The sequence below is a fragment of the Ambystoma mexicanum genome, chromosome 7p (assembly GCF_040938575.1).
Source record: "Ambystoma mexicanum isolate Mex_15411 chromosome 7p, UKY_AmexF1_1, whole genome shotgun sequence".
NCBI classification, from domain to species: domain Eukaryota; kingdom Metazoa; phylum Chordata; class Amphibia; order Caudata; family Ambystomatidae; genus Ambystoma; species Ambystoma mexicanum.
The window spans coordinates 719,863,030-719,877,055 of record NC_090939.1 but is presented as its reverse complement, the minus strand read 5'-3'; the positions used below and the strand labels follow the sequence as shown (position 1 = coordinate 719,877,055).

At 43.3% G+C, this 14,026-nt stretch overlaps 1 protein-coding gene across 6 annotated transcripts in view; it reads left to right on the top strand.

Annotated features, from left to right (window-relative positions):
• Positions 1-14,026, top strand: part of CTPS2 (CTP synthase 2) — a 2,467,148-nt gene that overhangs the window by 1,784,088 nt on the left and 669,034 nt on the right. For all 6 annotated transcript variants that reach the window (XM_069636801.1, XM_069636799.1, XM_069636802.1 and 3 more), the window contains one exon: positions 4,710-4,753. In XM_069636801.1, coding sequence (XP_069492902.1) covers positions 4,710-4,753 — 44 coding nt within the window. The remainder of the gene's footprint in view (positions 1-4,709; positions 4,754-14,026) is intronic.

The window sequence follows — 14,026 nt, the reverse complement described above, 5'->3', positions numbered from 1 at the left end:
ATTTGACATCACCAGAAATTAGCACAACAAGGTGAAATATGCACATTTAATTAAATTGGCTTTGCATAACCACCCACATTGAACAGGACGAATGGTATTTGCATTTCATAAAATCAACACACACACAAAACCAAGACACGATATTTTCTTCTAATAGTGTTTTTGAAAAAGTTAAATGGTGTGCATGTTTTAAACTCCAAGAACCAATACCAATGTTTTTCCTGGGACTTGCAGTACCTAGATGGGATATTTCACCTTTAGCTGTGTGCTATTTTTCATCAGGTTATATAGTGCAGTGGTGAAGTGTCCAGCCTACAAACCTGACAACTGCGGTTTTTAATTCATAAATTCAAAGAGGGCATCCAATCTGAATAAAGTGGGTGAACTCCGTCAAAACCCGCGTGTACCCTCGACTTCAGCCCTGACTATAGTCCAAGTATCCCCTCCCCCATGACCGCTTTTGCTCCAAGGATATGACCAAACCGTCCAAGTATAGGTCACCCAGATGATTAATTCCCAGCATCTTTAAGTAGTGGCAGAACTGCATATCAGATGTGATGTTTATGCCTTCTGAAGCTTTCCTGGTGAATTGTGGAGCATAACGCCATTTGTCACCCATGTACAGCACCCGTCTGTGGCAGGCCCACTATGTGACAGAGACGGTTTGTATTTCTTCTTTTGGACAGGTTCCCCATAGGATTGACATTAGTTTAGACAGATGAGCGGCTGCTTTTTCAGTTGCCATGTTGCGATATTCACGACTGTTAGTGAACCACTGCAATGCGTGGCACAGCGAGGCAAAAAGGTCTATCTGTATGTCAGTGACTGCTAGCGCTTCCTGCTCTTAGATTTTTGAATGGTTGTCATAAGAGATGCGTGGAATTGTATAGGCCCATATCAATTTTGTCATCTTTTACACTCAAGTCAAATGCGATCTCTGGTGATGAGTGGCATATTTAAGAATATGTACAACATCTTGAAGACAGAGCTCCTCTTTGCTAGTGAGACATGGGCTGTAGGTGGGGGAGGCAGCCGTACGTAGTGTTTAGCCTTCATCTCTAGTACCTCCACGGTTTTCACATAGTTCTCCTCGTAGACATGCTGTTTATGTAAGGAGATCCCTATTCCCAGGTATTCTATCGAGTCTGTATGCCATTGGCATCTTAACGTCTCTGCCACTTCATCTATTGCTGATGTCAGTGGAAAATGTCTGATTTATGTAATGTAATGGGTATTTGTGTAGCACCTTTCACCATTGGTATGGTCTCAGCGTGCTGTAGGTTGAACGCTCTGAGGTGACCGAAGTCTAGGTATGGGAAATTCGTCCAAGAGTTTATAGAATGCGTGTGGGCATTTTGGCCCATACAGAGTTAGTTAGGGATGGCCAAGTCCCTGCTAGTCACCCATGTTGTACAGGCAAGCGGATGGGTGCATAGAGGCAATCTGAAGAGCTGCCAGAGAGATATTATGTGTGCAGCTAGACCACATTTATCGTGGGGGATAGCTGAGTTCCAATGGTGAGGTGATGTGCAAAGTGTATGAGGAGGTAGGAGAGATATTATGTGTACACCTAGACCACATTTATCGTGGGGGATAGCTGCGTTCTAATAGTAGAGGTGCTGTGCAAAGTGTATGAGGAGATAGGAGAGATATTATGTGTACACCTAGAACAAATTTGTGGTGGGGGATAGCTGCGTTCCAATGGTGAGGTGATGTGCAAAGTATGAGGAGGTAGGAGAGACGCTATGTGTTCACCTAGACCACATTTATCGTGGGGGATAGCTGCGTTCCAATGGTGAGGTGATGTGCAAAGAGTATGAGGAGGTAGGAGAGATATTATGTGTACACCTAGACCACATTTATCGTGGGGGATAGCTCCATTCTAATGGTAGAGGTGCTGTGCAAAGTGTATGAGGAGATAGGAGAGATATTATGTGTACACCTAGAACAAATTTGTGGTGGGGGATAGCTGTGTTCCAATGGTGAGGTGATGTGCAAAGTATGAGGAGGTAGGAGAGACTCTATGTGTTCACCTAGACCACATTTATCGTGGGGGATAGCTGCGTTCCAATGGTGTGGTGATGTGCAAAGAGTATAAGGAGGTAGGAGAGATATTATGTGTACACCTAGACCACATTTATCGTGGGGGATAGCTGAGTTCCAATGGTGAGGTGATGTGCAAAGTGTATGAGGAGGTAGGAGAGATATTATGTGTACACCTAGACCACATTTATCGTGGGGATAGCTGCATTCTAATGGTAGAGGTGCTGTGCAAAGTGTATGAGGAGATAGGAGAGATATTATGTGTACACCTAGAACAAATTTGTGGTGGGGGATAGCTGCGTTCCAATGGTGAGGTGATGTGCAAAGTATGAGGAGGTAGGAAAGATATTATGTGTACACCTAGACCACATTTATCATGGGGGATAGCTGCGTTCTAATGGTGAGGTGATGTACAAAGTGTATGAGGAGGTAGGAGAGATATTATGTGTACACCTAGAACACATTCATCATGGGGGATAGCTGCGTACTAATGGTGAGGTGCTGTGCAAAGAGTATGAGGAGGTAAGTGAGGTATTATGTGTACACCTAGACCACATTTATCATGGGGGACAGCTCCGTTTCAATGGTGAGGTGATGTGCAAAGTGTATGAGGAGGTAGGAGAGATGTTATGTGTACACCTAGACCACATTTATCGTGGGGGATAGCTGCGTTCCAATGGTGAGGTGCTGTGCAAAGAGTATGAGGAGGTAGGAGAGATATTATGTGTACACCTAGACCACATTTATCGTGGGGGATAGCTGCATTCTAATGGTGAGGTGCTGTGCAAAGAGTATGAGGAGGTAGGAGAGATATTATGTGTACACCTAGACCACAATTATCGTGGGGGATAGCTGCGTTCTAATGGTGAAGTGCTGTGCAATGAGTATGAGGAGATAGGAGAGATATTATGTGTACACCTAGACCACATTTATCATGGGGAATAGCTGCGTTCTAATGGTGAGGTGCTGTGCAAAGTATGTGGGGTAGGAGAGACATTAAGTGTACAGCTTACTCCAATTTATGTTCAATTGTCAGTCTTCAAAACTGCTTTATATCCACTGCTTTTCGGGCAGAATTCTTTGAGGAGTTCCTGACAAACAGGAGTATATCGATTGCATATAGGGAGACTAGGGTGGGAGTGGAGTAAATACGTAACCCTCTGTGAGCATGAAATTCCCATAGGTAAGGTTGTCGGCTGTATGGCCAGTGTGAATAGTAGCGGGGATAGGGACAGCCTTGTCTAGTGCCTCTTGAGATGTTAATATTCCCAGACTGCTTTCTATTCACCAGCAGCATGCCTCTTGGATCTGTGTGTGATAGGTGAACCCACACAATTAATTCTATACCATGCCATATCTGCGCAGCACCTCGAATGGGAAAAGCCACTCAACTGAGTCAACTCCTCCACACCCAAGGTGGCGAATACAGCCGGTAACTGCATATGGATGTTATGAATGAGTGAGAGCATGCCGCACAAATTGTTCAAGGTTGATCTGCCCTGGACAAACCCTGACCGATCATGAACAATTAGATGCAGCTTCATGGGCCTCATTCATTGTACAAGACGTTTTAGGAGAGTATGTTATTGTTTGTCTTGATCTGTAAACATGGTCTATAAGATGTACACTTGTGCTGTGGCTTGCTGGGTTTTAATAATACTATCACTAGAGCGATGCAGGTAGATTCCAGAGGTTATTTTATTAATGTCTCTATTATCATGTATGAGGGATCGGGACTACTCCCCTTCGATTTCTATGACCTGAAAGCTTTAACTCTCTCTTAGAATTGTCCAGTGCTGAAGTTCTCCCTGGGCGATCATCTCTGCCATATCTCCGTGCTTTTTGCGGACAGTCTAGAAAATGTTATTTCTCTGTCGTCCTCTTCTTTAAGCTTTTTAGAGCCATGTGTAGTTCCAGTGTCCTCTCAGATCCATTTAACCTATGCAGGCGCTTCAGGTTTTTAAGGCAGTATTGCCCAGATTGCGCAAACACCCAGGCCAGAGTAATTGTCCTCTTTAAACAACTCTGAAATCTCGTCTGCTATTGTTTTGCAGAACATAGGGTAAGTGATGGATTCCTCTTTGAAGCACCTGGGGGAAGAATTCTTCGTGTGAATTGGGAGCTTGGCAATGAGTAGTAACACCAGCGAGTTGGCTAACAATGTTTTGGCCAATATAAAGAGGAAAAGGTCATGATATAGTCGATCTTAGATTCTGAATCGTGTACGCGACACTGGAATGGGTATTTTTTGCTCTCAGTATTGAGGGTTCACCAGACATTATGCAGTGTATATTGTTTAAAAAGCACCTGGCAATCGTGCAACTTCTGCCCCTGTGTGTCAATAGCAGTACTAAATAGGGAAGTGTGTTGTATGGGGTGGTAGGACACTTTAGTAATTGATAATTTCCATTGATTTGTTCAAGACTGTTAACTTGGGCTGCGGGCTGTTACCACCTCTTATGGCCTGCTCACCCTTCTTTATTGCTTAATCGTATGTTACTTATTTATGCATGTCCTCCACAAGCTAATTACAATTTCTGGTTGTTTCGTGTTTCCTATGACATTTACCATATTTAGAGCAGGTGCAATCAATTCAGTATGTGTTTGATTCTTATGGTATTTCACATGGAAGCGGATGACTAAAATCATTTTGGTTTCTTTTTTAGATGCAAATTCAACAGAGTTTGAACCAAATACGAAAAACCCAGTGGTAAGTGAAACCTATCTTGTAGGTTATCTTTTCCACACATTTTTAAGACATGACCTTGTCTAAAACAGTCAACTCAATGCATTGCATACTGAGTAGAAGATTTTTAGAACTACATAACTGTGCATTATACGTTCATCACCCAAAAAGCAAGGGTTAGTGGTGGGAATTTAAGGATAAACCAGTTAGCAGATATCATGGTACTAAATGACTCATTCAATTTTGTCAATGTAGCGAAAGCTCTTTGGGCTTGATTCATAGAGATTTGCATTAGAGTAAATGTGCAGATACACATGAGCACCTCTGATTTGCACCTGCATCTTAAACCTGATTGATAAAGTCTGCAACTGGAGCAAATCTAAAGGTCACTAGCAAATAACTTTCAAAGCAAATTGCAGGTGTCAATTTGCTTAGCTATTTCAGTGGTTATACAGCCAGTTGACTCCATTCACAGAGCTGGTTGGTATTTGAAAGCATGCATCCCATTTCTTTACAACGGAATAAACAGACATAGGGGCTCATTACAAGTATGCCAGTGCAGGAAAAAATCAGCCGTAAAATAATTACTGACACTTTTCCCTCACTACAATACAACGAGTATGGCCCTGGAGTGAGAGATTTACCTCCAGCATCATGCTGAAGGTTAAATCCTCCAACTTTCTGCCGAAAATCAGCAAAATGGTCAGAATTACCACAGCAGTAATTCCATCTGCGGTAATTCTGCCAAAAATGCCCATAGAGTCCAATGGACTCTCAAAAAATGGGGATTAACCCTGCCACCGCCGCTTGTAATCTGGCGCTAATTCCACCAGACCAAGTGGCGGTAACGGTAATTCCACTGGGCGGTATTCCGGCAGGTTTCCTGCCAGAATACTGCACAAATTGTATTGAGGCCCATGTTCTGAGAACAACAGTTTACACACTTGTTCCATTTTGAGGACCATGTACTTTAGGGGAGGGGCAGAGCAATGGGGGTGCAGAGGCCCAGAAAGGGAGTCTGGTAAAAAAAAAAAGGACCAACACTTGTATATGTGCTGGAAGCAAATTCTGAATAGATGAGCTTGGGGCATCCCTCCAGATACATTCCAACTTTAGTAGAGGGCATGAGACATGCAGGTGAATTCATCAGACTGGCACAGGGGTGTCCCCTCCAGATACAGCCTTACCAATGAAGTTAAAATCAATGTGCTGGGAATGTAGAAAGGATGGCATCATTATTTTTGTTTTGAAAGGAAGTAACTCAAGCATTCCAAGGCGAAAGTATGTTTTCTGTGAAAAACTGAGTGCATTTTTGTCAGAAAAGCAAGTTTATTGCATGCTAATGACCGGGAGGGGCTAGTCAGTTCCTTTAAGCTGAAAACAAACTCGATTCTCTCCAAATGACAACAAGGTTACAGCTAGACAGTAACCTTGCTGTCCAGTTAGACAATTTACATAATCACAAATATTTTGTTACAACATCATCCCCCAACCCTCCATTGGCTAACTCTATTACAAAGTAGTTTAATCCCCCAGCTCTAAAACCCCATTGGATACATTCACAGAGTACAACCCTTTTAGCACGTGAGTCATGAAGTACTCCACATAAAACATTTATCATTTATGACTAACTCCGTTTATTATTCAGACCATGTGACAGAAACCCATTTACCCAAATGATGATTGTGCAAAGCTTTCCCTAAACACATTACGGCATGGGGAGGGAGAGAAAATAAATAAGTATTCATTTGAAACATCAGTAAAAATCCTTATCCTCCCAGATATACATTACCATTTTTCCTACATTCTTGCACATAATCTTATTTGCCTCTACCATTTCAAGTCATAGCCTTTGGGGTACATTCTACTTATTTCCCTGCAAATCCATAAACTATCAGCTCTCAATTTAACCCTCCATGTAACCAGACCTTTCTGGTCATCAAAACAAAGCCTTTGTGCTCCCAGTGAAATTACACTTTGCATCTAGGAATCCAATCTGCCCATAATAACCTACCAAATGACATTCCATTCTGTTCTTGCCTTCGGCCCTAGCGATGTTATCACAGTTGCCCATGTGCAGTTCACCTTCTACCCCCTTCCATGACCTAGGTCATCCAGCTCTCCTAACCCGGCAAAAAGCTCATTCCTGTCAATCCAGGAAATCTGCGGCCTATTAAAACTCCACATAGGTGAAACCTGCATTCTGCAATGTCTCAATGTATCCACAATAAACCCCATATTTCCCAATGCCTTAAATCCATCTGCAATTTAAACCATTGTTGAATTCCTACATGTTAGTTTCCCCTTCAATGAACCTCTCTCTCGCGTGCAAAAATCTCCCCACAAAGTACTTCTCAGCGCTACAAATTGTACATTGCACAATACACTGTATTCATGCCACTGCTACTCATGTTGCTGCCTACTGTGACTCTAAAAATGTATCCAACTAAAATACAAATTAACACTAATTTCAATTATTCTAACTACATTAAAAAAAAAATTTAGTTGCAACATGGCATCTAAGCCAACCAAACCATGGCTTAGTACAATTTACGTTGTGTGAACTTCTTTTCCGTGTTGAGACCTAAAATGTCTACCCCAGCAGTTTCAAAAGTGATACATTACATATCCGTAATTCAATTATGTATTTAATGCATTGAATTCATAATTGTTTTCGTAGTTTATTTTTTGAAAACCAGCGTTTTCATGGGAATTATGTAGACTCCTGAGAAATGCTGCTTTGGTGTATAGACAACCTACTCAGAAGTGCTACAACTCTCTCATTAAAATATAGTAAACCTGCTGAGCATTGCCAGCAATGTCACAGCAAAGATAGACTAGCCCTGGTAAGAAGTGCTGGAATCGTCTCCATGAACGAGAAGCAGCACTGTTGAAAGTTGCTAGTACTGTCCCATTAAATGCAGTGTAGCCCTGCTGAGAAGTGCTGTCACTGGCCCTCATTACGATACCGGCGCTAAACCATGGCGCTATTAGCACCATGGTTGGTGCCGGTATCGTAACGTGTCCGCCATGGTGAAATGGGGAAATACCGCCCCATTCCAAGGTTGGCGGGGCGGTATAGCCCCATTTCCCCATGGCCCTTCCCCATTCCCATTTTTGCCCCATAGGGCATAATGGGAATGGCGAAGGCGCTAAGTACGGTACCGCAAATTGCGGTACCATACTTACCGCGAAGGTCCCTTTGCGGGTCCCTACTTTAACGGCTGGTCTAGACAAGCCGTTAAGGTCGGGTCCCGCAAAGGGACCTTGTAATAAGGCGCTAATGGGTTAACGGTGCCGCAGCCTTTTACGGCACTGTTAACCCATTAGCGCCAGGGTCGTAATGAGGCCCACTGTCCCATTTAATGCTTATTGGTGATGTTAAGAAATTCTGGTCCATTCCCATTAAAGGTACTGTATTTGAGCGCAAAATGTGTACATATTGCTCTTTTAACCGAGAGATGGATCCCACCAACACATTTCTCAACTATTTCGGCACCAATTTATCTCTGATACAGGCTGTACACATCCTTCCGAAATTCTGTCCACATCAGGTGGCTCCTTGCCATTTAATGACGAACACCTGCACGTGCTGGCCCTGGCCCTGGCCAAGAATGCACTGTGAGGAGGAAGAGAGTGTGATGTATACATCCTTTCAAGCACATAGGAATTGAGGTGTCTGTTGTTCTCAATAACATGGGTGAATGTGAGGTTATGAACCTGCCTGGTGTACCTGTACTCTATTGGAAACCAGGTGTTGAGCCTGGTGAACCACTCATTGACTTGGTGAACATGCCAGGAACACCAATTCACCAAAATTCCAGGATTAGTGGAAGTAACATCACACACATGATGTAATTACCGGAAGTGACATAATATAACCTTTGCCCCAGATGGCATCGCCAGAAGTGCCATTATGTGATCCTTGGCCTTGTTGACATACCCAGAAAAAACATCACAGTGTTCCAGTCAAACTGATATAGGCTCATATTTAATAACCTAACATTGCTAGTTAAATACTCTTTTGCCTGTTTTAGTAAACAACCTAATTAAACTTGGGGTTGCTTTGATATGCCATAGGTGGGATCATAGTATAACAGGCCTACACCCAGCATAGTCCAAGGGCACGACCAACTTATGACAGCTGTAGTTATTATATGCTAAATACAGCCGATACATTCCCAGGTTCTATATGCCTAGCGTAAGCACCTATATTTCGGATGCTGCAAACTTAGGTCTGGTATAGCCTTATAAGCTACATACAGTAATAATATCTAAGGGTCAGCCTTACATGTTCCGTTTCTGGCATCAAACTCAAATGCCCCAGTAATGTGGTTCAACCTCAAGTAAGGATTAATATTAATTTTAGCACTATCACTTGGAAGGTGAACCCTCACACGTCCAGTTGTCATCTTGTGTCATCCGGAGCCTCAAATACACTAGCAGTGCCAACACGTTACGTAGATTTCTTCGAATACCACTTCACCTAATGAGATTTCACCGAAAATGGTAGGGGAAATGGTATATGTGTAATGCATAATAGGTGGGGTGTGGGGTAAGGGTATAAGTTAGGGTAGGGAGTGGTAAGGGGAAATGCGGGGTTCTCCCCCTGCATTATATAAAAAATAGTTAAAAGATTTTGTTTTTCGGTGAAATGGATTTCGGTGAAATCTCCATTAGGTGAAATATTTTCGAAGAAATCAAATCCATCCGTGCCAACCAATAGGGTTAAGGCTTCACATGCATGCTATAATCTCCAGATGGGTAGCCTCACATATTCATTTGCTTCGATCATATGGCAGATTCAGCCTCAAATACCCCAAACATCTCACTTAGTTCCTCATATGCAGTGTTATCGTCAACATAGGTGGTTTGCAGCCTCAGGTTCAGCGACTGCCCTTATAAGCGAAGCACAGCTTCAAATGCCTGAGTAATGACAGTTAATGCCTGATACAAATTGTCTATCACCAAATGTAGTTTGCATTCTCATGTCCAGTTGCTGCCATCATATGCCCAGGCAAGCGTAGCCACACATTTCCCAGACAGTCATCAGATGAAATGTGTGGCCCATGCACCTACCCACCCACGCACACTTCCATTACAACTCCTGAGGCCTGAGGTGCTGGCTCCAAAGCCTACTCCTCCTTCTCCCTCCATGCTGCTTCCCGCAGCGCTGCCATTCATCTTCACCCGGAGATCTAGGCAGGGAGGAGCTGTCATTTGATGGAAATTCGTGAATACATGATGGCAATCCCTCCAAATCCTGGGAGTACAGGGGGGGCATATCATGGTATCTGGCAACAAAGAAAACGATTTCACTACTCAAGCGCCAACACTTATGGCTTTACCAATGCCTACTTGCCTGCATATATTATGCGTCTCTGCCACAGGATGCTAGGTGCGCGCAATGCACTACTGTTGCCATGATGTACACAGACTTTGCTCTATAGTGCTAGACATCTCTACAGGCAACTCCTCTAGCAAGAGGATCGGTTTCCGATAATACTTCCCAGTGAAGCTTGACTTCAGGATCCGATTCCTAATCCCATCTGGGTCTCTCGCAGAACTTTACATGCAAATTTAAATTGTTTGTGTTTGTCTGAAGTATTACAATGTACACCGGTTTTAACACAACTTGTTCAGTGATTTACACTTCATCAGAACAAACACTGTTTTTTGATCCGGTCTACTCTCCCAGGCATGCAAAATAAAAAGAACTTTAAAAAAACAAATGCGTGTTACTTCAGTTTTTTTCTGTTTCATAACTTTGCTGCAAAGGACAGTTGGCCTTTGCATGAAACTATTTTCAAGCTTGAAAGGATATAAGGCAAGGAAAGCCCTGTTATTATTTGCCTGAGATCACGCACACACCTCGCGAGGTTATGAATCACTGAGCTGTTGGGTGTCTCACTGCCTCTGCAGATTCCTGAAGCAGGTGTCCCAGAGGCAGTGCCAGAGCTTCCAAGAAAGTGACCCGGGGCGCAGCTGCTAACCCTGGCGACCCCCAAGTGAAGTCTATTTTTTTTTATTTTGTATTTTTTCGTATATAGTATAACAAAGACCTTACACAGCAGTTTCAGATGAGGTCTATGTGAACAGCTCAATGAACTGAGCAGCAGGTTTCAATCTGCTCCACCAAAGTTGTTTTGTCATATAGGGTAGACACTACTGAGTGCACTGTATGTTGGTATTTACTTTTTTTTCACCCTGCACAGTTGACGCTGCTGAGCACTGCGAGCCTCATTACAAGTATCGTGGAACGGGAAACAATTGGCTCTAACGGAATTACCCTCACTTTTCCCGCTCCGCCATATTACAGGTATGGTGCCAGAGTTGAGGATTTACCTCCAGCAAATTGCTGTAGGTAATTCCCCCCCCCCACTGTCTGCTGAAAAATCAGCAAAATCATTGGAATTACCACAGCAGAATTACCGCCATGGGTATTCTGCCAAAAAAGCCCCACAGAGTCCTATGTACTCGACAGAAATGGGGATTTACACCGCCACTTTTAATCCGGCAGTAATTCCGCTGGACCAAGTGGCGGTAACGGAAATTCAGTTTGGTGGTATCTGGGCGTATTTAATGTGTGTTTTATTTTTCCTATGTTGTTCAGTTATTTACTATTATTTCTTTTTTTCATGTAATACAGTATAGTAAACGCTAGTCTGTGGCTGGCGGCTACTGAATAGCACGCCTTCTTGCATTAGCATGTGATATGTGACTACAATCTTCGTTTTACTTCAAACCCATATCGTGGGTTTCTTCCTTATTGTAGGAGCCAATTGGCATTTAATTTGGATTTAAAACATCTGATTCTGCTCATGATTTGTGATATATTTCCGGCGTTGAGGAAGGGTGAAACATGTGTTGGCTGTAAACTTTGTGTTCATGAGACTGAGGCAACAATCAGTCTAATTTGAATAAACTACTTCGGAACAAACCATTTCGGAATTGCAATAGAATATATATTATTTCCTTGAATGTCTTTGGAGCATGCGCCACACAGTTCGGCCATATAATTTTCTTTAATACAGTACAGTATAGTGTAGTGTAAAGTCTTTACGTTATACAGTACTCCATTCCCAGTCTTACTCTAAAACTGAAATGTGTGCACAGCTCCCGAAAATCACCCAAACAAGAAAAGTGTGCCCCATTTAGTTGTGTGATTGGCCAAAGAGTCCAGCAAGACAGCCAGAGGCTCTGCTTCATGTGTCTTGGGACAGTGCTGTTTCTTCTCTTTCTCAGACTCCAGAAAAGACCTCGTCGTACTTCACTAAAGCAGTGGAGACTCTCACAGCTGCAACAGACATCAGAAGTGCCTCACATGACTGCCAGGGTCTGCACACTTTGACTCTTCAGATGTTTTGTTCTACAACTCCCTTCAGCTGTCAACGGTGCCCCATGTCGTTTGGGAGAAGCTCATCCTGTCCTGGCTTTTCTGTGGCCTTCTGGTACTTCTGTTCCTTTTACTTTTTCCAATCGAGATCTAAGACTACATGTAGTAATCTGTGGCTTTATGCTTAAGTCACCAAAGCAGCCCCTTTAACGTAACAGTTTGCGAGGCATAGTACATACTGTAATTCCGAACCAAGTACTGATATAGTTGTGTGCACCATTTTGAGTTTAAATGTTGTCATACCTTTAGGGTGTCATGTTATAATCCAACAGAGTGCTAAAACAATTTAAAAAACACATGTGTAACATTCAATGCATGGTGTTATACCGATTCTAGCATACCTCTGGATTGTCATGTATTTAGGTAGAGGAGAGGAGACACTGAATGTTATTAATGTTTCTGCCTCCCTTATCTGCTCTCTGCCAAAAACACATGCATGCCAGAATGTACCTTTTCACACTAGTGTAACTGCATTGGATACCTATAAAATCCATAAGCTTTTAGCAACTGCAAAAAGTTGGTCGATTCCATAGTGTCACAGATGGCACAACACCACTCCAACCTCCAGAGATGGTGCAACGATTTGTAAAGAATCTTTAATAAGCCCTAGGGCGTCCCTCTCTCGTCTTGTTATGACCCTCCTCCCTTACCCAAGAGTCCTTAACCGCAGGATAGTGCTTCTGAATATTGAACCCTACTGTATAAAGGCTCGCTTATTTTCTCAATGTTGCCTGAAAGGCTGTCTGACTAGGCTGCCTTGTGGACTTTCTAACTGTCCTTACACTAGCCAGTGGTTAGTGCTCTAATGTGAATTGGGATGGAGCCTTGAAATTATTGTTTTTGATTAAAGCTCTTTCTATCTTCCTCTCTACTCTTACTGCTCCGTTCCTCCCTCGAGCTCTTTCCAGCTTTCTTCTGTCCCTTCGTTGTTTCACGCCTCCTAGGTCTTTCCTCCACCCTTTGAAGTTTATTTTCCTCCCCTGACTTCCACTCCATACTTCACACTACTATTCTTCTCCATCAAACTGCCACTTTTCTCCTTCCTCTGACTATTACACCATTACTACTCACTCCTTCCACCACACTACTAATCTCCTCCTCCAACTGACAATTACACCACTACTGCTCACTTCTCCCTCCACACTACTACTCTTCACTGCACAATAATCAAACACCCTCCTTTCCCTTTGTAAAATTCGCTTTGCACCCATTCCTTACACTATCTTTCATACACAATCGCCACACAATCATGAACACTCACACGGCAGTACCACTTCCACTTTATAGCTAATACCTCACATACTCCACAAATCGCCTCCACAGTTCACCACTTCTTCCTCTCTTCTGCTACTCTCTTGGTCAACCTCCACCTCAGACCTCACCAAATAACCCACATTTCCTGTTTCTATCCCCCTGTACTTGCCAGGATTAGTTCCCTTTCCCTGGCCAATCTGGCTCTGTCTTCCTCACCCAGGGTGTGTCGAAGGAATGAAAACCTTTATGCAATCCAATAAACTCCACACACTTTTTCAGCGCGGGTCCACCACATAAAGATGGTGACCTGGAAAGGTAATTGTCCGTGTTTGTTCCGTGAGGTTTGTTCCAGATGTCCTCAAGTTGAGTTGTTCCCCCAGTACCGTGCCGGGTGGTCTAGGGTGGCTGCTGAGCATGACGGGTGCTTGCTGCTTTCTTTCTGCAGCATCACACGGTTCCTCTGGTGTCTGTGTAGGACCCAGCTCCGGTCTCTCTGTCTAGCTGGTGGTTCTCCTCGCTCTACATTGCTGAGCTGAATACCTTTGTTGGGGGTTGCTGATGGTCCGTTGTTCGGTTGTATACATCTGCCATAGGTTGCTGGAGAAGAGTTTTTGGTGCTTCATTCTTAAGGCTCTCATCTGATGATA